We start from the raw sequence: 24842 nt of genomic DNA, 5'->3' as shown, positions 1-24842 counted from the left end.
ACTAAACTATTAATCAAAGAACGTCAATAACAAACTTACCTTTGTTGTTTTTGTTACCAAAAGTAGTGTCTGATCGAATAAAACCACTTGAAAAGATACTCTAGTGTCTCTCTCTCATTCCGAGTCGATTTCAATGAGTTTCCATCATTTTACATGGCCAAGAATGTGTTTGAAGATTAAGTCAGTAGTTTGTTTCAATCACAACAGGCACAGTTTTCTCGCCATCTTCTGGATATATGATGCAATCCCAGTGCCTTTTAATTGTGCTAATGTAATTCTACTGATCCAGAGCTTTTGATAGAGGGGTCACATGTCAAAATCGACCAACCGGTTGTTGAACAACAGCACTTGAATTTCGGAGGTAAAAAGCAAAGTTTATAAAAATATGGCAGGCTCTAGTAACAAATATACAGTTACAGAGGCGTTATTAATTGTAACAGATGAAAGTTGGACTCCATGTATCCCCATTGACTCTGAATCGGACGATGAGGACCTGCTTAGACCGGACGAACCAGACCCCAACGACGAGAACGAAGGTTATCGTGTCCAGGGCCCTACTCAAGCATCAGAAGAGTATGTAATCCCATTGTTATTTATTACTTCTAATACTACTATTACTAATTTATTGTATGAGTACAAAACATACATTCTAAAATATCTGTTTGAGTAACTGAAGCTCAACGTAAGTTATCGCTAGCTTAGCTTAGAGGCCCACACGCAAGTTTACTTACAGTAGAATGCTATGTGTATTATTTCTTGTCACTGAATTATCACTTTAGTCAACATTCTCATAGTTCTAACTATTTAGTTTATATATCTGACTGTTTTGAGTCAGATTTGTCAATGAATGAATACAAGTGCGTTTTAGTCATGATTTTCTTTTCTCTTTTGTCTTGTTTGCACAGTGAGGATTATAGGGGTGATGAGCCACAGCCAGAGCATCTACCTCCTCAGCCACAGCTTCCCCTTCCTCAGGCAGAGCCTCCTCTTCCTCAGCCTGGCCGCTTGTCTAGACAACGCACTTCTGCTCCCCTCCCTTGACCACGGTCTTCATCGGACACTGAGTCCCCTGTAAAGAGCCCTCAACCCAAAAGAAAAGGGAAAGCTTTCTCAAAGTCAGCGCATCCAAGTAAGCCTGGTGGAGGTAGGCCTGCCACTCCAAGAGTCGGGAAGGAAGAAGAGGAAGAAGAAGATAGGTGGCATAATAGAGAAGAGAATGATGAACGACCAGACCCAATCCGGTTTATGCCCACCAGAGTCCCAGGCCCCACAATCGACATCACTGCGTCATGGTCTCCCCTTTCACTCTTTCAACTGTTTTTTAGCACTTTGGTTGTCCGCACAATCATTTTCAACACTAATGCAAATGCTGCCAAAAGACTGCAGTCCGGACTGAAATTCACTTGGATACCACTAACGATGAGAGATTTTTACATTTTCCTGGCAATTCTGCTATACTCAGGGCTTGTCTCTGTACACGAGAGGGGCACCTACTGGAGGAAGGAATGGACATATAATTTCCGCTTCCCTGGAGACACTATGACACGAGACCGTTTTGAAGCAATCATGTGGTCACTGCACTTGAGCAAACCAGAAGACGATGAAGCCAACAACACTAAAAACGGCACTGCAGAATATGATAGACTTTTCAAGATCAAGCCCCTGTACACTGAGCTTACCAATGCCTGCAAATCACATTTCCAGCCATACCAAAACATCTCCATAGAAGAAAGGATGGTGGCATCCAAGGCAAGGATAAGTATGCAGCAAAGCCCACTAAGTGGGGGTATAAATTATTTGTACTGGCTGACTCTCATACTGCTTATATGTGGCATTTTTTGGGTTATGAAGGCAAGAGTGTGTTCACACCAGGCCAGGGACTAAGCTACACTTCAGTTATGGACTTGATGCCATTCCCCCTACTTGGTGGGGGCCAGGGGCGGTGTGTTCATTAGGGCGATATGGGCGACGCACTGCCAAACGGGAAAAGGAAGGGATTTTTTTTCTAATCCATTATATCACGGCAACAGTAGTTATCAGTGTTCTAATCTAGACGTCTGATCTGCCACTAAATGTCCAATCAGGCTAAAGTCGTGCTTCAAATGGCCCCGCCCCTTTTGGGGCGATTTCAGTCAGGTTGAAAATCGCCCCAGAAGTCTCTCATAGACTCTCATGTAAAATCTTTTTTTTTCAAATATCAGAGCTTTCAATACAATCTCTATGGGTTCCGGGAGGGCTTGCACTTACGCGCTTTCGTCATACGTAACATAACCATGAACATAACTAAGAAAAGAGCGGGTAGCAGCGTCAATCAATTCACGTACTACTGTCAAGATGGCTAGCGTTCAGTGCAACTCGATTGTCTCTTTGAAAGAAGTTCCTTTTTGTCGGCGAACAAATCAAGATAAATTGGCAACAAAACAATTAGGACCTCCCAGACCAAATTTAATAATTCAACAGGTTTCTACTAAAGGGGGAAAGTCCTACACCCGAGGATTTTCCAAAAATTGGTACGAACGAAAAACCTGGCTAGCAGGCTGCGATGTAGCTAATGCAGTCTTCTGCTACCCCTGCTTACTCTTTCACCCTGAAGGCGGCACGGCAGACAGCACCGCTTGGACAGCGACTGGTGTAACGGACATGCACCATCTTTCAGAAAAGATTAAGAAACATGAGCTGTCAAAGACCCACATGGATAGCTGTTTGAGATTGTCTGCTTTGGGGAGAGTGAACATTGCCACTCAACTGGATGAGGGATACAGGCTATCTGTCCGCCGCCACAACGATGAGGTTAGCAAGAACCGCCACATCCTCAGCCGGCTAATCCAGTGTGTGAAGTTTTGCGGAGTGTTTGAGTTAGCTTTGCGAGGCAAAGATGAAACTGAGGGCTCCACCAACCCTGGTATTTTTCTTGGACTTGTCAACTTTGTGGCACAATTAGATTAGGTGTTTTATGGAAATGCATATTGTTTATGCAGTGTTGAGGAATGTGAAAGAACACCCTTTATTATTTTTACTGTGATAACTTATTTTGCTTTTGTAAGCCAACACTTTTGAGATCAGTCAATAAATGCTTCTGGTATTGACTTATATGCTGCCCCTGTCTTCATGTTGTTGCTGGACATATCTTTTTTAAAATGTGTGTAGGTCACCTAAATCATCAGAAAAATTGCCCCCCCTGAGAATTTTTTCAGGAGCCGCCACTGGTGGGGGCTATACACTTTTTGTAGACAATTTCTATTCTAGCCCTGCCCTTTTTTGAGGAATTACGTAGAAGAAACACTGGTGCCTGTGGGACAATTAGAACTAACAGGATTGGTTTCCCACAAACCAAAAGGAACAACCTGCCAAATAAAGCAGAAAGGGGAGATTTGCGGTGGATATGCAAAGGAAATGTATTATTTGTAAAATGGATGGACACACGTGAGGTAACCATGTGCTCTACTGTACATGAAGCATTTAGTGGACAAACTGTCAAAAGGAAGGTAAAAGAGGGTGGTGTATGGCAGAATAAAACTGAGCCCGTCCCAGATGCGGTAGCCGACTACAACCGGAGCATGGGTGGAGTGGATTTATCCGACGCATTGATTGGATACTACAGTGTTCACCACAATACTTTTCTTTTTCATTTTGTTGATATTGCTGTTGTAAATAGTTTCCTACTTCACAAAGAACTCCATAAGAACAACCCCACTAAGCCATACACACAAAATAAGTTAAGGGAAAAGCTACTCACAGAAATGGTGAGCTTTGCTAAACAGTCTGAACCACAACCTCCACCACGACCACCACCATGCCAGAATACTATGGTGATGATGCCAGAAAAGACAGGAAGAACTGTAGGAGATGTCTGGATGTTGGCGTCCCCAAAGTGAAAACACCTGTGTACTGCAGGAAGTGCCAAGTCCCTTTGTGCCTTACATCAAAGCGTAACTGTTTCAAGGATTGGCACGACAGCAGGTTTTAGGGTAAAAAGGGTCTACATTTTGTGTGACAACCCACCCAAGGACACCATATCATTGTTTATAGTTTTGGGGTGTGTGGACTTTTTGTTTTTAAATTTGTTGTTTATAGTTTCTAATAAATCTGCTCAGTTTGGAGACAAACTTTCCCATTGTTTGGTTTATTTTAATGGGAACACGTATAGAGGTCTGGGAGAACATTGGAAACAACATCAAAACAGTTGTAATTTGATGGAATGTACACATATAGTGATATGTTAGTGAAATTAAATGACTTTTGCTGTCTGGTACCTGATAAAAGTCAAATGGCACTGATGATGCCCAAATCTACCCAAATGTCTCCATTTGGTAATCCGCCTAAACATACTTCAACTAAAACCCCTACAACTTTGGTTTACTTTACTTTATTGGCATCAAACTTCACATAAGTACTCATCAGATATTGGGCTATGGTCCCATAGTGTTTAGGGGCTGCAGCTGCATAAGTCCAATAAAGCATTCCCTATAAAACCTGAAGTTACTTTCAGACGGAATCAAAACCTCCCAATTTATGCTGTGTTCTAGCTTCATGTACTCTGACATAGTAATACCCACATTCATTATTTCACTTCAAGATACATCTCACATGTGTTCCCTTTCTTTTGCTAACAAGATTATGTTTATAGCCTTTGTCGTTTTGGAGATATACTCTATTCAATTTGGGCATGCATTTTTGAGGCAGGCACTTTAGCCAGGTGCCTAGGGATGAAGAGGTTAAAGTAGTCCAACTGTTAGTATTTGGTCCCATATTCCGAGACTGCAATGATTACATCAAGATTGTGACTCTACAAACTTGTTGGATGCATTTGCTGTTTGTTTTGGTTGTGTTTCAGATTATTTTGTGCCCAATATAAATGAATGGTAAATAATCTATTGTGTCATTTTGGAGCACAGGAGGTTGGTGACACCTTAATTGGGGAGAACGGGCTCGTGGTAATGACTGGAGCAGAATCAGTGGAATGGTATCAAATACATCAAACACTTGGTTTGCAGGTGTTTGATGCCATTCCATTTGCTCCGTTCCGACCATTATTACGAGCCGTTCTCCCCTCAGCAGCCTCCACTGTTTTGGAGTCACTTTTATTTTAAATAAGAATAGAATATGTTTCTAAACAATTCTACATTAATGTGGATGCTACCATGATTACGGATAATGAGTGAGAAAGTTACAGAGGCATACATTTCATGCCTCCGAAAAATGCTAACCTCCCCTGTTATTGTAATGGTGAGAAGAGCATGTCTTGGGGTATTTGTATTTGTATTTATTATGGATCCCCATTGCAGCTATTCTTCCTGGGGTCTGGCAAAATTAAGGCAGTTATACAATTTTAAAAACATTACAATACATTCATAACAGATTTCACAACACACTATAAGTGTGTGCCCTCAGGACCCTACTCCACTACCACATATCTACAACACAAAATCCATCTGTACGTGTGTGTATAGTGCATATGTTATCATGTGTGTGTATGCATGTGTCTGTGCCTATGTTTGTGTTGCTTCACAGTCCCCGCTGTGCCATAAGGTGTATTTTTATCTGTTTTTTAAATCTGATTCTACTGCTTGCATCAGTTACCTGATGTGGAATATAGTTCCATGTAGTTTGCTCTCTGTGTACATCCAAGGGCCAGCCTTTGTGGCACCTGACCACACGACTGAACAGTAGTTCAGGTGCGACAAAACTAGAGTCTGTAGGACCTGCCTTGTTGATAGTGTTGTTAAGAAGGTAGAGCAGCGCTTCATTATGGACAGGCTTCTCCCCATCTTAGCTACTATTGTGTCAATATGTTTTGACCATGACAGTTTACAATCAAGGGTTACTCCAAGCAGTTTAGTCACCTCAATTTGCTCCATTTCCACATTATTTATTACAAAATTTAGTAGAGTTTTAGGGTTTAGTGAATGATTTGTCCCAAAAACAATGCTTTTAGTTTTTGATATATTTAGGACTAACTTATTCCTTGCCACCCATTCTGAAACTAACTGCAGCTCTTTGTTAAGTGTTGCAGTCATTTCAGTCGCTGAAGTAGCTGACGTGTATAGTGTTGAGTCATCCACATACATAGACACACTGGCTTTACTCAAAGTGTCGTTAGTAAAGATTGAAAAAAGTAAGGGGCCTAGACAGCTGCCCTGGGGAATTCCTGATTCTACCTGTATTATGTTGGAGAGGCTGTTCTGTTAGACAGGTAACTCTTTATCCACAATATAGCAGGGGATGTAAAGCTATAACACATTTTTCCAGCAGCAGACTATGATTGATAATGTCAAAAGCCGCACTGAAGTCTAACAAAACAGCCCCCACAATCTTTTTATCATCAATTTCTCTCAACCAATCATCAGTCATTTGTGTAAGTGCTGTGCTTGTTGAATGTCCTTCCCTATAAGTGTGCTGAAAGTCTGTTGTCAATTTGTTTACTGTAAAATAGCATTGTATCTGGTCAAACACCATTTTTTCCAAAATGTTACTAAGGGTTGGTAACAGGCTGATTGGTCAGCTATTTGAGCCAGTAAAGGGGGCTTTACTATTCTTAGGTGGCGGAATGACTTTTGCTTCCCTCCAGGCCTAAGGGCAGACACTTTCTAGTAGGCTTAAATTGAAGATATGGCAAATAGGAGTGGCAATATTGTCCTCTATTATCCTAGGTAATGTTCCATTCAAGTTGTCAGACCCTGGTGGCTTGTCATTGTTGATAGACAACAATTATTCTTCCCCCTCTTCCACACTCACTTTACGGAATTCAAAATAACAATTCTTGTCTTTCATAATTTGGTTAGATATACTTTGATGTGTAGTGTCAGCGTTTGTTGCTGGCATGTCATGCCTAAGTTTGCTAATCTTGCCAATTAAAAAATAATTCAAGTAGTTGGCAATATCAGTCGGTTTTGTGATGAATGAGCCATCTGATTCAATGAATGATGGAGCTGAGTTTGCCTTTTTTCCCAAAATGTCATTGAAGGTGCTCCAAAGCTTTTTACTATCATTCTTTATGTCATTTATCTTTGTTTCATAATGTAGTTTCTTCTTCTTTTTATTCAGTTTAGTCACATGATTTCTCAATTTGTAGTACGTTTGCCAATCGGTTGTGCAGCCAGACTTATTTGCCATTCCTTTTGCCTCATCTCTCTCAACCATACAATTTTTCACAGATCCACAGCCACTTGCTCTCTCTCCCTCTTCCTGGTTTGTCTTGACCCCTTATATGTGGGTCGGCCCCACATTGCGAGCGTTCCCCTTGCTTCTAGGGATTGTAGTTTTTGGCGGTCGGACATTTAGTGATCTGTAGTTCTTGTCGGGGTGGCCATTTTAGTGAGATGGCAGAGCCCGTTTATTAGTTCTGCCCTCACATATCTGCCATTTAACACTCTGCCCCCTTCTTTCCCACACCTCTTATACACTATATTAGGCCCAGCCTTTGGAACTTTGGTTTTCCTAGATATGGCTACTATATTGGGAACACTACATCCAATGGATCTGGATACTGCTTTCAAGCACATTTCTGCAGCATTAGTAAAGATGTGATCAATACATGTTGATGATTTCATTCCTGTGCTGTTTGTAACTACCCTGGTAGGTTGACTAATAACCTGAACCAGGTTGCAGGCACTGGTTACAGTTTGAAGCTTGAGTGGGCAGCTTGATGAAAGCCAGTCAATATTTAAATTGCCCAGAAAATATAACTCTCTGTTGATATCACATACATTATCAAGCATTTTACACATGTTATCCAGATACTGACTGTTAGCACTTGGTGGTCTATAGCAGCTTCCCACAAGAATGGGCTTTAGGCGAGGCAAATGAACCTGTAGCCATATTACTTCAACAGTATTTAACATGAGATCCTTTCTAATCATTACAGGATTGTGGTTCTGAATATAAACAGCAACACCTCCACCACTGGCATTTCTGTCTTTTCTGTAAATGTTATAACCTTGTATTGCTACCACTGTATCATCAAAGGTATTGTCAAGTGAGTTTCAGAGATAGTCAGAATATGAATGTCATCTGTTACTAGCAAGTTATTAATTTCATGAACCTTGTTTCTAAAGCTGCATATGTTAACATGGGCTATTTTGAGCACTTTTTTGGGATGATTTACTGGGAAGCTTAGCAGAAGCTTCCCAGTAAATACACCCATTGAGCTGCAATAATCACGTAGCCAGTTGTGAAGAGAAAGAATCCTGCTAAAGCGTTCAATGCCACGATTCAGAGAGGGCACAGGGCCAGATATGATGGGTCTTTTATTTGTGTCTAGCAGGGAGTCAATCAGCTATTTGAAATCCAGTTTCAACTATTCAGAGCTGCCCTTCATAATGTCATTAAAACCCACATGGAGTACAATAGAATCGATGTCCATGTCCTGGCGTAGTACATTCGGGAGCAGTTTAGTAATGTCATTTACTCGAGCTCCGGGATAGGACATTGTTTTTGCACCAGGAACAGTCACATTTCTTACCATGGGGTATTTGTGTGATATTTGTGCGTCTGTAACTTTCTCACTCATCATTATTCAGGATTCATTCAGGATTATCAGTAATCATACATCATTGTGTGTGACATGCTGAAGCCTGCCTAGTTTCCTATGCACTTGAATGGTGAATGGAGAGCGCGCTTCAATTACCAGTTGAGAAATAAAAATAGTAGCTATTTTTAATCGTGGCTGTCAAAACAGTTTTAAACACGCGATTGCATTTAGAATTGTTGCGCAATGATTGGGTTTATAAAAGCACATTTCGCTCCAGCAGCAATGAACAAGCTGTTTGATGAGCTATAGCAGCAGCTCTCGCACTACAACGACTGCTATTTCAATCGATGAATAGGCTAAAATGCATTTTCGCAATGGGATTTTTTTAATTCTCCCGGACAACTGGCCGGTGCCAATTTGATTTATCTGTTGTTGTTTTTTTATCAGCCAAAAGCTGGCTATTAACGGCTAAAGGAAACCCTGACACACACATTCACACACACACACTAATGTGAGGCCAATGTGTGTTTTAGTGTACTCTGGTCATGGTAGGTCTCAGGAGGATGGTACTTAGGCCAGGACAGCTGGGTCTCTGTGTTATAGACCAAGCTAGTTCCATCAATGGCTGCATGCTTAATGCCCTGCCTGATCACAATGACTGGACTGGTTGCCTGGGCCAGCGGCTCATTGCAGTCAGTCAAATTGAAATAAATGAACTGCCAACCCTGACGGCAGGGTAATTGTTCATATGGAAATTGGATTTATGTCGTCACACGAGCTTCCCTAAGCACTTTTTAAACAATTTCATTCAGATTGGTAGGAGGGGAGAGGCTCATACGCTTCCCTTTTTCCTCTCACTGACTGGAGAGCGAACAGGGAGCTCTCGGCGCCGTGTAACGCACCTGACGGAGACATTTGTTTCCGCCGCCGCGGCTCCTTGTGCGCCGCTAAACCCACTTTGTCATTTTGCCTGTAACTCGCTTTAACACCCACACGCTGAGACAGACAGACACACAGGGCCAGATAGGCAATTGAGCGTTAACCCCTCTCTCACCCCTGGCTCCCGGCCCCCAGCGTCGGGCCACTCATTTAATGGTGGCTCACTTTTATCAGCAACGTGACACTAAGAAAGGCTTTAATATAAAGACGTCACCCGTCACTGTCAGGAATGGCATCTGCTGGACGGAGAAAGAGGGAGGATAGGAGCGCTAATATGAGAAATGCTGAATACGAATGCGGGCTGCCGCCGTATGGGGTGATATCCTATTATGTTTGCGATGGGGGGGATCTGTTATTTATTTATTTATATCTCACTATCTGATCCTATTATGTTTGCGATGGGGGGGATCTGTTATTTATTTATTTATATCTCACTATCTGTTTAATGAGTGCTAGGTCTGAGAGCAGCACTCGTGCTGGGTTTGAATCAGATCAGCGTCCGTGACTCACTGTCTGCATCCCAAATCGCACCCTACTCCCTATATAGTGCACTACTTTTGATCAGGACCCATAGTGCACTAAATATGTAATAAGGTGCCAATGTCTGTCTGTTCAGCATAGTGGAGATGTGATCAGCAGACACTCACTTCCTCCTGCATGCGGCCTGGCCGGGGTGTTATCCTAGAGAAGGGGATGTGGGGGGTCCTCTGTCTGTGCCAGAGTGGATGATGGGTAGGATACTGTGGACCGCCGTTCTGCTGCGGTGGCCTGTGTCAAAGGTAGTCTGGAGAAATGTCTCTGGGTGTCAGGAAAGGATTACGCTGTCAGCGTTTCAAGCTGTGTGTGTGTATGTGTTCATTCGCGTTCATGGCATGCTCACTCCTACCATTTTTCAATAATATTTAATTTTCCTCTTCTGGGAGATGCTTTTCCTGTGCAGACATGTCCTGACGTATTAGAGCAGGGAGGGTGGAGATGTTGAGAAGAGAGGGTAGGCAGCCAGAAGCGTGGGGGCTATCCAGTTAACAGGCAGCAGGACACACCCAGTCTTTGTCCTGCTTTTCCGGCCTGTACAAGTAGCTCCTCTAGAAAAATGTCCCATCCTCTCTCCTTTCCCTTTCACTAGTATTTCCAAACATTGCAGACAAGCCTGTGAAGTCAAGGCAGCCGGTAACTATACCATGAAGCCACATGATGAGAGATTGGAGCATCTAGTTAATTTTCTCTCCTCGAGGTAAGTCTTCTCGCTCCTGCACTGGAAGAGAGCCGATCAGGGCCTAGGCTTTCTCGGGAGCGTCTCACTTTCCAGATGTGCCTGCTTCGTTAGCGCCTCGCTCGTTTCATTATTATTTATCCCCGGCCATTGGAGGCTTCATTAGCTGCAGGCTTACGCTGAGTGACCCACTAATTTGAGCAGCTTTTTATTTCATTAGAATGGCCCAGCCTATGTAGGAGAGAAGTTCCCTGCTGCCATGTCCCATAAAGAGGCATAGAGAGAGAGAAAGAGAGAGAGAGACTTCTTCAGAGGAGTAGAGACAAGCTGGGACAGCCCAGGGACAAAGGGGCTGGCTCCACCTGTGTCATTACCACATGGCAGTGAGTCTGACTGTTCCTCCGAAGCTCTTTGAAGCCTCCTTAACTCCAGTGTTCTGGATTAAAGCCCATGAAAAAAGGATATGAAGAATGATAGAGAGGAGACATCCTAGGAGAGAACGAGCTCCTTTGAAAAAGAGTGCAGGATTTATTTTGCAGTGACCCACAATGCAACATCTGAAGGAAATTTGTATAACAGCAGATTTTTTTTATAGGGAGTGAGAGATTTGCATGAATAGGCTAAATAAATAGTCTTTGATGTGATAGAAGTAAGTCAAGCTGAGTTTCCTGTTACCCAAGTGAATGCTTCCTGACAATTCTACCAACTATTGTAGCCTAGCCTACATCTCAGTTTGGGAAAGCTGCTTCTAACAGTCTGTTTGATAATGCACTGTTCAGTCAGTGGTCCTAAATCATGATATGCTAGGCTAGAGAAAGCAGCCAGTGACATTTTGAAAATCCATATTTTTTTGTGAAAGATTTGCAACAGGAATTTGGATAGCTAGACTGACAGCGGATTATGGATGTAGTGTAAAAAATATGAGTTGATGGGAAATGGAATATCTTATTTTCTATAGACATGAGTGATTATCACTGTCATGGCAGGGTCACAATAAAAATTGCGGTTTTAAAACAAACTTTTATGAAGTCATGGCTCTTATTCTAGACTAAACGAAGGCAGAATAACCCAAACAAAGTAACCATTGGCATTGGTCCTAAGTAACCCTGTAAAAAGTTAATAATTTCATCGGAGAGTAGGTGCATACTAGCCTAGTACATGAACACGTCCGTGAATTACTATGGCGGTGTTTACACAAGCAGCCCAATTCTGATCTTTCTTTGACTAATTGGTCTTTTGACCAATCAGATCAGCTTTTTTGCCAATAATTGGTTCCAAAGATCCAAATTGGGCTGCCTGTGTAAATGCAGCCTATGTTTGTCAGTGTTAAGAGACCAGGGAGAATTTCAGCCAAACACCATCCTGCTATCCTCTAAAGAAGACTAACCATACACTCCTGATGGGAGTAAGCACAGGGAGTGTGTTTATAACGCAGTTTCAATTGTAATGAAATTGTTTAAGGGTATTAATTAAAAAGGGTAGATAAGTTGACCTAGAGAAATGGGGCTCCGAAAGGAATGAGGTTGTGAAATGAAAAAAGCTAAATAAAATCAGGGAATAGGGGAGGATGGACACTTTCATGCAAATGGGGGTAGGAGCTTAAATTAACTGGGCCCTGAGGGCGAATGTCTAATCAGTCCTCTCCTCACTTAGTACTCTGAGGGAAGGCAGGTTAACATAATAAAACACAGATTCACAACCAGGCACAGGCTGCCTCCCTCCCTCCCTCCCTCCCTCCCGGGAAGCTTCATCATGGGTTTTCAATTTGACGAGTGTGGCTATGGACTTAACTGCCTAGGTGAAATGAGCAGAACCATATCTCTCTCTCTCTCTCTCTCTGTGTGTGTGTGTGTGTGTGTGTGTGTGTGTGTGTGTGTGTGTGTGTGTGTGTGTGTGCGTGCGTGCGTGCGTGCGTGCGTGCGTGCGTGCGTGCGTGCGTGCGTGCGTGCGTGCGTGCGTGCGTGCGTGCGTGCGTGCGTGCGTGCGTGCGTGCGTGCGTGCGTGCGTGCGTGCGTGCGTGCGTGCGTGCGTGCGTGCGTGCGTGCGTGCGTGCGTGCGTGCGTGCGTGCAGATTCAGCCACCTGCAGCTCGACATTAACCACAGCGTGGGCAATCAGCAGCGAGGGAGGAGGATGTCTTTCCCTCCTGCTGTTTGCAAGTGTGTGGCTGTTTTTGTGTATCAAAGGATGCTGTGTGATCATATTCCCCCCTTTAACAAAGAAACCTGCTTACTGCACGTATTGCATTTCCTCTTGCTAAAAACAGCAGAGAAAGAACATGGTGGATTTCTGCCAAGCTCTGTCAACTGCCATTGTTTTGTTTCAAACTACATTTACGATCTCATTAATGCAATGAAATCCTAATATAAAGCATCCTTCTTAAACTTGAGTAACTGGAACAAGGATGGGAATCATTGAGCAAGGATGCTTTATAGACTGACGTGCTTCTAGATGTCCTTTTACATGCATTACATTCAAGGGTTTCCCTCCCAACCCCAACCTCAACCTCATGACCAACTCATGACTGAAGACTCACTGACGCTCTGACATCGTTCGTCCATATATGTATATATTCTTAATTCATTCCTTACTTAGATTTGTGTGTATAGAGTATATGTTGTGAAATTGATAGATATTACTTGTTAGATATTACTGCACTGTCGGAGCTAGAAACACAAGCATTTCGCTACACCCGCAATAACATCTGCTAAACATTTTATGTGAAAAATAAAATTTTATTTGATTTGATTTTAATCATCAGGCCCTCAATGAGTTGAATCAGGAATGTTTGTCCGGGTCTACAACAAAAATATGTTCTGTTTGAGGTACTCGAGAACCACTGCCTTAGGTGATATGATACCATCACAACATTTCAACCGACATTGTGTATCACCCCTTACCCTCTCTCTCTCTCCTCTCTTATCCAGAGATGGCGAGCTGGGTCCAGGCCGCTCCTCTCCTCCCCCTGCTCCTCCTGTTTTGCCTGTCTGCAGCCGGGGGCCAGCTGAAGGAGGAGGCGGTCCTGGACTTCCCCTCCAAAACGGCCATCAACAACGTGGTTCAGGACCCTCGGAGTGGCCGCATCTACCTGGGCGCCGTCAACACCATCTACCAGCTGGACGAGGCGCTGCGTGAGGAGGCCCGCACCGAGACAGGCCCCAGGGAGGACGCCCGCACCTGCACCCCACCCGTCTCGGCCTGCCAGGACACCAAGCCCACCCCTAACGTCAACAAGCTGCTGCTGGTGCACCCGGCCAACGGCTCGCTCATCGTCTGTGGCTCCCGCTACCGGGGTATCTGTTCCCTCCTCAACCTGACCAACGTGGAGCAGCAGCTGTACTACAGCGACTCTAAGGGAGAGAGGACCTACGTGGCTAGTATTGAGGACGGGGTGGCCGTGGTGGGCGTCATGTCTACATACGTTAAAGACGGCAACACCTTTAATGTGTTTCTAGTGGGGAAGGGCTACGGCAGCTTGGACAGCTCCAAACTCATCAGCACCCGCATTCTCCAGGACTACCGTGACTGGGTGGTGTTCGAGAGCATCATCGAGGCATCCACCGTTCAGGCCACGCCCTTCGTGCCCAAGTACCTGCACGACTTCCGCCACGCCTTCAAAGAGGAGGGCTTTGTCTACTTCCTGTTCTCCAGGACCATGGGAAGCACCGACAACAAGAACTTCACCTTTGTGTCTCGGCTGTGTGAGGACGACCCTCATTACTACTCTTACACAGAGCTGCAGCTCAACTGTGGCCCGGGGAACAGGTACAACAAGGTGCAGGCTGCTTATGTCGCGTCGCCAGGTAAAGAGCTGGCCAGGGGGATGACAGAGTCAGGCCAGTATGGTCAAGTCCTCCCCTGGCACAAGGTGCTGTTCATGGTGGCCAGTCCCTATGATGACAGCACTGACTCGGCCCTGTGCATGTACCCTCTAAAGGCCATTAACGAGAGGCTGGTGGACATCATCAGCGCCTGTTACAGCGACTCGGGCAAGATCGCCGGCATCCCTGCTGTGGACATCCCCTACTCATCCAAGACAGACGAGTTCTGCACCTCCCGCATTAACGTAAGTAGCTCAGCCATTATCATCCACTTCAAAAGACACGTCAGAAGAGAAGAAAGAGAGTCAGTGATTTGAAACGAATTTCCCCTTTAATCAATAATGCAAAGATATGACACATTGGGTTGGATTTCAGGCCTTTGTTTTCAGGGGGTTTCTTTTGGTCTGAAGGGATCCTGCAGGGTATATCTCTCATCTCTTTCCCTTGAAAGATTGGTTTAAAAAGCCAGTCTGCAGTCGAAATTATAACAGTGTTTTTTTTGGTAAAAAAAGCTTGAATAAATGTAACCACTCTCAAATTCCTAGACAGAGCTATGGATGCCAGGACTGACCATCCATGATATCAAATTATAGTTTTAACCATGTTTTGAGGCTATACACTGTTTGTTTACATTTGCAATGTTTACAAACAATGGAGTAAAACAAGCTTATATTTTGGTTCTGATGGTGTACGACAGTTGAACTAAGCTTATGAGGCATTTAGAAGTTATATTCTTCAAGAAGCAATGGATACATATAATTAATTTATAAGTCCAAAAATGGATGTAGCAAATGCAGATTGCCCCTTTAATGGAACTAGTAGATCTCCTATCTCTTCTCTTTCCCTCTGCAGAAAGACACGCTGAACAACTTTAAGTGTGGGGCGGACTTCCTTCCCGCTCCGCTGGCCAGTAAGCCAGAGTTTGCCCTGCAGGCGGAGGAGGTCATCACCAGGACGGGCCTGCTGACCGCTGTGGCCATCGCTGTGGAGAACGACCACACTATCGCCTTCCTGGGGAACAGCCTGGGAGAGGTGTACAAGGTAAGGAAAGGACGCTACGGAACAGGACGTGTGGTGTGGAAGAGGGGGGTTCGGGGAGGTCTACAAGATGTGGGGCTAGGGGAGGTTGCTGGTGGACAGATTATTTTGTTGTTTGTGCTGTGCCCCATTGAAGGAGCCTAGCATGTGTTGCGAAGGAGCCTAGCATGTGTTGCGAAGGAGCCTAGCGTGTGTTTCTGCCTGGCAGGTGCATCTGACCGCCAACCCAGAGGTGTACAGCAGAGGACCAGGGGACACCACAGGGGAACGAGTCAACAAAAACCTATTCTTTGACGCCAGCCACAGCCACCTGTATATCACCACCGAGAAAAAGGTACAGTCCTCCATTACCGTTCTGTACAGTCTTCCATTACCGTTCTGTACAGACCTCCATTACAGTTCTGGACAGTCCTCCATTACCGTTCTGTACAGTCCTCCATTACCGTTCTGTACAGTCCCCAATTACCGTTCTGTACAGTCCTCCATAACCGTTCTGTATAGTCCCCTATTACCGTTCTGGATAGTCCTCCATTACCGTTCTGTACAGTCCTCCAATACCGTTCTGTACAGTCCTCCATTATCGTTCTGGATAGTCCTCCATTACCATTCTGTACAGTCCTCCAATACCGTTCTGTACAGTCCTCCATTATCGTTCTGTACAGACCTCCATTACTGTTCTCTACAGACCTCCAGACAGTTCTGTACAGTCCTCCATTACCATTCTGTACAGTCCTCCAATACCGTTCTCTACAGACCTCCATACCGTTCTCTATAGACCTCCCGACAGTTCCGCTGTTTGTCAGTGTTGTTGTTATTGCTGTAGAGAGAAAGGGACAGACCCTGTGTGTTTATCACAGCTGGAGGAATTCATGCTGTTAGTGTTTGTGTTGTTGACAGTGCGATACTATAGATCACCAAGGTGCCAGTTTAAAAGTGAATTTCAACGTTACAGACATTTCAGTGTTCCGATAGACCTCCCGTCCTGACATGTTTGTATCTCTGAGGTTCCTCTGTAATGCTGTTTATGTTGTGGGCTGTGTCTGTGTATTACTGCTATAGATCACCAAGGTGCCAGTGCAGGCGTGCCATCTGAAAACAGACTGCCAGTCCTGTGTGTCCCTACGAGACCCCTACTGTGGCTGGTGTGTTCTGGAGGGCAGGTAAGAAAGAAGAAAGAAAGTCGCACACTCTGTATGCTCCTAAACATTTAATGCAGAGAACCAGGTAAGCATATCTCTCTCTCCCGTGTCCCTCTAAACAGCCCTAGATAGGGCCTGACTCCATCAGTGGAGTGTAGCTGTGTATTTGCTCTAGTGTTTTATGGCTGACAGTCCCAGAACTTTCCCCCCCCCCCATTGTGTTTCTGCACTACTTCCCTATTTATGTGGCACCGAGAGCAGTCTTTTTGTTAGGGCCATATAAGGAGAGCTGCACTGTATAAGTGACTCTGTATATCGGTACGGTAACTGATAACACTCAGACAAGAGGTCATTTAATGACAGGAAATGGCTGCTATTCAGGGTCAGAGGTCACTGTGAGACAGGAAGTAATGTGTGACCAGCGGACAAACTGGACAGAGAGCAGTGGCTGATGGGTGTTGGTGTTCCAGGTGTACCAGGAGGTCTTACTGCCGGCGAGCAGAGGAGAAGAACGGCTGGCTGTGGAGCCCCAGGCAGCAGTGTGTGAAGATCGTGTCCTTCCACCCACCCAACCTCAGCTGCAAAAAGACCCAGCAGGTAGTTTAATGTACTGGGCCTTGCACTGGCAGTCTTGCCTAGATAAGAAGTCATAAGAAATGTTTCCATTTTGAATCAGCAACCCTCTACTCTGAAACAATCTGCACTCTATTGATCCGGCTCAGAAAACTGAAAATTGGCTTATTAAAACTGAGAAATGTGCTAGCGCTCAAAGCACCTCCTCTGACTCTGCTCTCTACCCTCTCTCTCTCTCTGTTTCTCTCTCATTCTCTCCTTCTCTCTCTCTCTGTTTCTCTCTCATTCTCTACCCTCTCTCTCTCTGTTTCTCTCTCATTCTCTCTCTCTGTTTCTCTCTCATTCTCTCCTTCTCTCTCTCTCTGTTTCTCTCTCATTCTCTACCCTCTCTCTCTCTGTTTCTCTCTCATTCTCTCCTTCTCTCTCTCTGTTTCTCTCTCATTCTCTACCCTCTCTCTCTCTGTTTCTCTCTCATTCTCTCCTTCTCTCTCTCTGTTTCTCTCTCATTCTCTCCTTCTCTCTCTCTGTTTCTCTCTCATTCTCTCCTCTCTCTCTGTTTCTCTCTCATTCTCTCCTTCTCTCTCTCTTGTTCTCTTTTTCTTCCTTCCTTTCTCTCTCTCCCTCTTTCTTTATTTCTCTCTCTCTCACTCTCTCTCTTTCAATTCAATTTCAATTTCAATTTAAGGGCTTTATTGGCATGGGAAATGTATGTTAACATTGCCAAAGCAAGTGAAGTAGATGGTAAACAAAAGTGAAATAAACAATCGAAATTAACAGTAAACATTACACTCAGAAGTTCCAAAAGAATAAAGACATTTCAAATGTCATATTATGTATATATACAGTGTTGTAACAATGTGCAAATAGTTAAAGTACAAATGGGAAAATAAATAAACATAAATATGGGTTGTATTTACAATGGTGTTTGTTCTTCACTGGTTGCCCTTTTCTTGTGGCAACAGGTCACACATCTTGCTGCTGTGATGGCACACTGTGGTATTTCACCCAGTAGATAAGGGAGTTTATCAAAATTGGGTTTGTTTTTTCGAATTCTTTGTGGATCTGTGTAATCTGATGGAAATATGTGTCTCAGAATATGGTCATACATTTGGCAGGAGGTTAGGAAGTACAGCTCAGTTTCCACCTCATTTTGTGGGCAGTGTGCACATAGCCTGTCTTTTCTTGAAGCCAGGTCTGCCTACGGTGGCCTTTCTCAATAGCAAGGCTATGCTCACTGAGTCTGTACATAGTCAAAGCTTTCCTTAAGTTTGGGTCAGTCACAGTGGTCAGGTATTCTACCACTGTGTACTCTCTGTTCCAATGTGTCAAGTAATTATCTTTTAGTTTTCTCATGATTTGGTTGGGTCTAATTGTGTTGTTGTCCTGGGGCTCTGTGGAGTCTGTTTGTGTTTGTGAACAGAGCCCCAGGACCAGCTTGCTTAGGGGACTCTTCTCCAAGTTCATCTCTCTGTAGGTGATGGCTTTGTTATGGAAGGTTTGGGAATCGCTTCCTTTTAAGTGGTTATAGAATTTAACGGCTCTTTTCTGGATTTGGATAATTAGCGGGTATCGGCCTAATTCTGGTCTGCATGCAGTATTTTGTGTTTTTCGTTGTATACAGAGGATATTTTTGCAGAATTCTGCATGCAGTTTCAATTTGGTGTTTGTTCCATTTTGTAAATTCTTGGTTGGTGAACGGACCCTAGACCTCACAACCATAAAGGGCAATGGGGTTCTATAACTGATTCAAGTATTTTTAGCCAGATCCTAATTGGTATATCAAATTTTATGTTCCTTTTGATGGCATAGAAGGCCCTTCATGCCTTGTCTCTCAGATTGTTCACAGCTTTGTGGAAGTTACCTGTGGCGCTGATGTTTATGCCGAGGTACAGTGCCTTGCAAAAGTATTCAGCCCCCTTGGCGTTTTTCCTATTTTGTTGCATTACAACCTGTAATTTAAATTGATTTTTATTTGGATTTCATGTGATGGACATACACAAAATAGTCCAAATTGGTGAAGTGAAATGAAAAAAATAACTTGTTTCAAAAAATTCTAAGAAATTAATAACGGAAAAGTGGTGCGTGCATATGTATTCACCCTCTTTGCTATGAAGCCCCTAAATAAGATCTGGTGCAACCAATTACCTTCAGAAGTCACATAATTAGTTAAATAAAGTCCACCTGTGTGCAATCTAAGTGTCACATGATCTGTCACATGATCTCAGTATATATACAGTGGGGGAAAAAAGTATTTAGGCAGCCACCAATTGTGCAAGTTCTCCCACTTAAAAAGATGAGAGAGGCCTGTAATTTTCATCATAGGTACACATCAACTATGACAGACAAATTGAGAATTTTTTTTCCAGAAAATCACTGTAGGATTTTTAATGAATTTATTTGCAAATTATGGTGGAAAATAAGTATTTGGTCACCTACAAACAAGCAAGATTTCTGGCTCTCACAGACCTGTAACTTCTTCTTTACGAGGCTCCTCCACTCGTTACCTGTATTAATGGCACCTGTTTGAACTTGTTATCAGTATAAAAGACACCTGTCCACAACCTCAAACAGTCACACTCCAAACTCCACTATGGCCAAGACCAAATAGCTGTCAAAGGACACCAGAAACAAAATTGTAGACCTGCACCAGGCTGGGAAGACTGGTTTGAAGAAATCAACTGTGGGAGCAATTATTAGGAAATGGAAGACATACAAGACCACTGATAATCTCCCTCGATCTGGGGCTCCACGCAAGATCTCACCCCGTGGGGTCAAAATGATCACAAGAACGGTGAGCAAAAATCCCAGAACCACACGGGCGGACCTAGTGAATGACCTGCAGAGAGCTGGGACCAAAGTAACAAAGCCTACCATCAGTAACACACTACGCCGCCAGGGACTCAAATCCTGCAGTGCCAGATGTGTCCCCCTGCTTAAGCCAGTACATGTCCAGGCCCGTCTGAAGTTTGCTAGAGTGCATTTGGATGATCCAGAAGAGGATTGGGAGAATGTCATATGGTCAGATGAAACCAAAATAGAACTTTTTGGTAAAAACTCAACTCGTCGTGTTTGTAGGACAAAGAATGCTGAGTTGCATCCAAAGCGACAGCCCCAAAACATCACTGCTCTAGAGGAGATCTGCATGGAGGAATGGGTCAAAATACCAGCAACAGTGTGTGAAAACCTTGTGAAGACTTACAGAAAACGTTTGACCTGTGTCATTGCCAACAAAGGGTATATAACAAAGTATTGAGAAACTTTTGTTATTGACCAAATACTTATTTTCCACCATAATTTGCAAATAAATTCATTAAAAATCCTACAATGTGATTTTCTGGATTTTTTTTCTCATTTTGTCTGTCATAGTCGACGTGTACCTATGATGAAAATTACAGGCCTCTCTCATCTTTTTAAGTGGGAGAACTTGCACAATTGGTGGCTGACTAAATACTTTTCCCCCCACTGTAAACCTGTTCTGAAAGGCCCAGAGTCTGCAACACCTCTAAGAAAGGGCACCACCAAGCAAGCGGCACCATGAAGACCAAGGAGCTCTCCAAACAGGTCAGGGACAAAGTTGTGGAGAAGTACAGATCAGGGTTGGGTTATAAAAAAATATCTGAAACTTTTAACATCCCACGGAGCACCATTAAATCCATTATTAAAAAATGGAAAGAATATGGCACCACAACAAACCTGCCAAAAGGCATGTGGGAGACTCCCCAAACATATGGAAGATGGTACTCTGGTCAGATGAGACTAAAATTGAGCCTTTTGGCCATCAAGGAAAACGCTATGTCTGGCGCAAACCCAACACCTCTCATCACCCCGAGAACACCATCCCCACAGGCTAGATGTGCCAAGCTTATAGAGACATACCCCAAGAGACTTGCAGCTGTAATTGCTGCAAAAGGTGGCTCTACAAAGTATTGAGTTTGGGGGGGTGAATAGTTATGCACGCTCAAGTTTTCTGTTTTTTTGTCTTATTTCTTGTTTGTTTCGCAATAAAACATATTTTGCATCTTCAAAGTGGTAGGCATGTTGTGTAAATCAAATGATTCAAACCCCCTAAAAATCCATTTTAATTCCAGGTTGTAAGGCAACAAAATAGGAAAAATGCCAAGGGGGTTGAATACTTTCGCAAGCCACTGTATGTAAAGTTTTTTGTGTGCTCTAGGGCAACGGTGTCTAGATTTACATTTACATTTTTTTTAGATGGAATTTGTATTTGTGGACCTTTTTTGGAACACCATTATTTTTGTCTTACTGAGATTTACTGTTAAGGCCCAGGTCTGACAGAATATTTGCAGAAGATCTACGTGCTGCTGTAGGCCCTCCTTGGTCTCTCTCTCTCTCTCTCTCTCTCTCTCTCCCCCCTTATCTTATGTACTCTGTCTTTCTCTCTCTCAGGTGGAGATCAACGTGCCCTCCCTCCCCTCCATCGGGCAGGCAGACCGTCTGCGCTGTGTGTTCCCCTCCTATATGAGTGACGCCACCATGTCCTCTGGCCAGGTCACCTGTGCCCTGCCCAACCCTGTCTCTTTACCATCCACAACTGAACACCAGGGTAGGACATGACACTCAGCCTCCACTGTCACTGTAGTATGGGTCAGGAGTTCTTCCTAGAAAAAAAGGAGCTATCTAGAACCTAAAAGGTTTCTTCGTCTGTCCCCATAGGACAACCCTTTGAAGAATCCTTTTTGGTTCCAGGTAGAGCCCTTTTGGTTCCAGGTAGAACCCTTTTGGGTTCCATTTAGAACCCTTTCCACAGAGGGTTCTACATCGAACCCAAAAGGGTTCTACCTGGAACCAAAAAGGGTTCTCCTTTTTGTAGGCTGTATCTACCTAGGGACCAGAGTATTTCCTTGTCAGGTCATGTAGTCAGGAAAGACTCCTGGTCCTATATAGCTACAGTGGGGAGAACAAGTATTTGATACACTGCCGATTTTGCAGGTTTTCCTACTTACAAAGCATGTAGAGGTCTGTAATTTTTATCATAGGTACACTTCAACTGTGAGAGACGGAATCTAAAACAAAAATCCAGAAAATCACATTGTATGATTTTTAAGTAATTAATTTGCATTTTATTGAATGACATAAGTATTTGATACATCAGAAAAGCAGAACTTAATATTTGGTACAGAAACCTTTGTTTGCAATTACAGAGATCATACGTTTCCTGTAGGTCTTGACTAGGTTTGCACACACTGCAGCAGGGATTTTGGCCCACTCCTCCATACAGACCTTCTCCAGATCCTTCAGGTTTCGGGGCTGTCGCTGGGCAATACGGACTTTCAGCTCCCTCCAAAGATTTTCTATTGGGTTCAGGTCTGGAGACTGGCTAGGCCACTCCAGGACCTTGAGATTATTCTTACGGAGCCACTCCTTAGTTGCCCTGACTGTGTGTTTCGGGTCGTTGTCATGCTGGAAGACCCAGCCACGACCCATCTTACTGAGGGAAGGAGGTTATTGGCCAAGATCTCGCGATACATGGCCCCATCCATCCTCCCCTCAATACGGTGCAGTCGTCCTGTCCCCTTTGCAGAAAAGGATCCCCAAAGAATTATGTTTCCACCTCCATGCTTCACGGATGGGATGGTGTTCTTGGGGTACTCATCCTTCTTCTTCCTCCAAACACGACGAGTGGAGTTTAGACCAAAAAGCTCTATTTTTGTCTCATCAGACCACATCACCTTCTCCCATTCCTCCTCTGGATCATCCAGATGGTCATTGGCAAACTTCAGATGGGCCTGGACATGCGCTGGCTTAAGCAGGGGGACCTTGCGTGCACTGCAGGATTTTAATCCATGACGGCGTAGTGTGTTACTAATGGTTTTCTTTGAGACTGTGGTCCCAGCTCTCTTCAGGTCATTGACCAGGTCCTGCCGTGTAGTTCTGGGCTGATCCCTCACCTTCCTCATTATCATTGATGCCCCACGAGGTGAGATCTTGCATGGAGCCTCAGACCGAGGGTGATTGACCGTCATCTTGAACTTCTTCCATTTTCTAATAATTGCGCCAACAGTTGTTGCCTTCTCATCAAGCTGCTTGCCTATTGTCCTGTAGCCCATCCCAGCCTTGTGCAGGTCTACAATTTTATCCCTGATGTCCTTACACAGCTCTCTGGTCTTGGCCATTGTGGAGAGGTTGGAGTCTGTTTGATTGAGTGTGTGGACAGTTGTCTTTTATACAGGTAACGAGTTCAAACAGGTGCAGTTAATATAGGTAATGAGTGGAGAACAGGAGGGCTTCTTAAAGAAAAACTAACAGGTCTGTGATAGCCGGAATTCGTACTGGTTGGTAGGTGATCAAATGCTTATGTCATGCAATAAAATGCAAATTAATTACTTAAAAATCATCCAATGTGATTTTCTGGATTTTTGTTTTAGATTCCGTCTCTCACAGTTGAAGTGTACCTATGATAAAAATGACAGACCTCTACATGCTTTGTAAGTAGGAAAACTCGGCAGTGTATCAAATACTTGTTCTCCCCACTGTATATCTTACTGAGCTCTGTATGTTATGTGGATTTCACTGCAACCTGTATCTTCACCAATCACAAGGACACTCATTTGCGCTGTTCCTCTCTGCCCGTAGATTTCGTGGCGGTGCCCATTAAGATCTTTGTGAACGAGTCGGTGGAGCTGGCAACCAGAGAGTTCAAGTTCTACAATTGTTCAGCCACTGTGAGGAAAGCAGAAAACACACCGTGAGTTAACTCTCTGAACTGCTCACTGTGCCTACAACCTTGATGGAAATGAATAGCAGCATGTGAACAAATGAGAGAAGGTTTTCTATTAGTAAATTGTGATTCATGACTGCAATTGAATGCACCTCTTGCATTTTGACCCTTTTTTATTACCAACCGGAGGAAATTACTTCAGTTTCCTTTTCATTAATCAAAAAATGAAAGTCCATCTCCGACGTATATGTTTTTTTTCTCTCGCTGCTTCCTGCGTTGTTTTTTCATCCGGAGGAAGCATGTGATAAATGAGCTTTGTTTATCGGAAGTTAAAGAGATATATTTACCATCAACAACATGGGTACTGTTATAGGAATACTATCACAGGTTTACATGTTTTTAAATGAGAGTGCCTCCCTGCTTTGGACGTGTGTCTTAGGTGTATGTCGTGTGTGGCCAGTCCATGGGGCTGCCAGTGGAACACCCAGGACCACACCTGCCAGGACATGGATGACACTGTGTTGGGCCCTCAAATCATCAAACACAGACAGGTATGTGCTCCATTAAATGTGTTAATATACATTAAGATTTGTTGGAGTCATAAGCTTTTGTATGGAATATCAATTTGCATGTCAGCAGATGCTTAAGAGAACTGACAAATGATCATTCTGGATGAGAGTTTGTCTGCTGAATTTTCGAAGTACAAAAATGTACATTTCATTTTCATCTCTGTTTAGGGAGCAAGGTGTCCCCAGTTTGAGAACCCTGACCCTGTGCTCATTCCTGTTGGGTTCAAAACCACCATCAGCTTCGAGGGCATCAATCTGGATGTGTACCAGGTAAATGAAAACATTTTAATGTTTTATATACAGTGAGGGAAAAAAGTATTTGATCCCCTGCTGATTTTGTACGTTTGCCCACTGACAAAGAAATGATCCGTCTATAATTTTAATGGTAGGTTTATTTGAACA

General features: G+C 43.7%; 1 protein-coding gene across 1 annotated transcript in view; it reads left to right on the top strand.

Moving 5' to 3' along the window:
- plxnb2b (plexin b2b) overlaps positions 1 to 24842 on the top strand; it is a gene marked incomplete at its 3' end in the record, with an annotated part of 123424 nt that overhangs the window by 76368 nt on the left and 22214 nt on the right. Inside the window, exons 2-10 of the mRNA XM_084168565.1 lie at positions 13549 to 14687; positions 15295 to 15483; positions 15689 to 15814; positions 16540 to 16640; positions 17090 to 17216; positions 21600 to 21756; positions 23787 to 23898; positions 24311 to 24422; positions 24609 to 24710. Coding sequence (XP_084024691.1) covers positions 13551 to 14687; positions 15295 to 15483; positions 15689 to 15814; positions 16540 to 16640; positions 17090 to 17216; positions 21600 to 21756; positions 23787 to 23898; positions 24311 to 24422; positions 24609 to 24710 — 2163 coding nt within the window. The 5' untranslated portion in view covers positions 13549 to 13550. The remainder of the gene's footprint in view (positions 1 to 13548; positions 14688 to 15294; positions 15484 to 15688; positions 15815 to 16539; positions 16641 to 17089; positions 17217 to 21599; positions 21757 to 23786; positions 23899 to 24310; positions 24423 to 24608; positions 24711 to 24842) is intronic.

The sequence above is a fragment of the Coregonus lavaretus genome (genome assembly GCF_964263955.1).
Source record: "Coregonus lavaretus genome assembly, chromosome: 9".
Classification (NCBI taxonomy): Eukaryota; Metazoa; Chordata; class Actinopteri; order Salmoniformes; family Salmonidae; genus Coregonus; species Coregonus lavaretus.
Note: the sequence above shows the minus strand (reverse complement) of the source record. Positions and strands in the feature narration are given on the sequence as shown.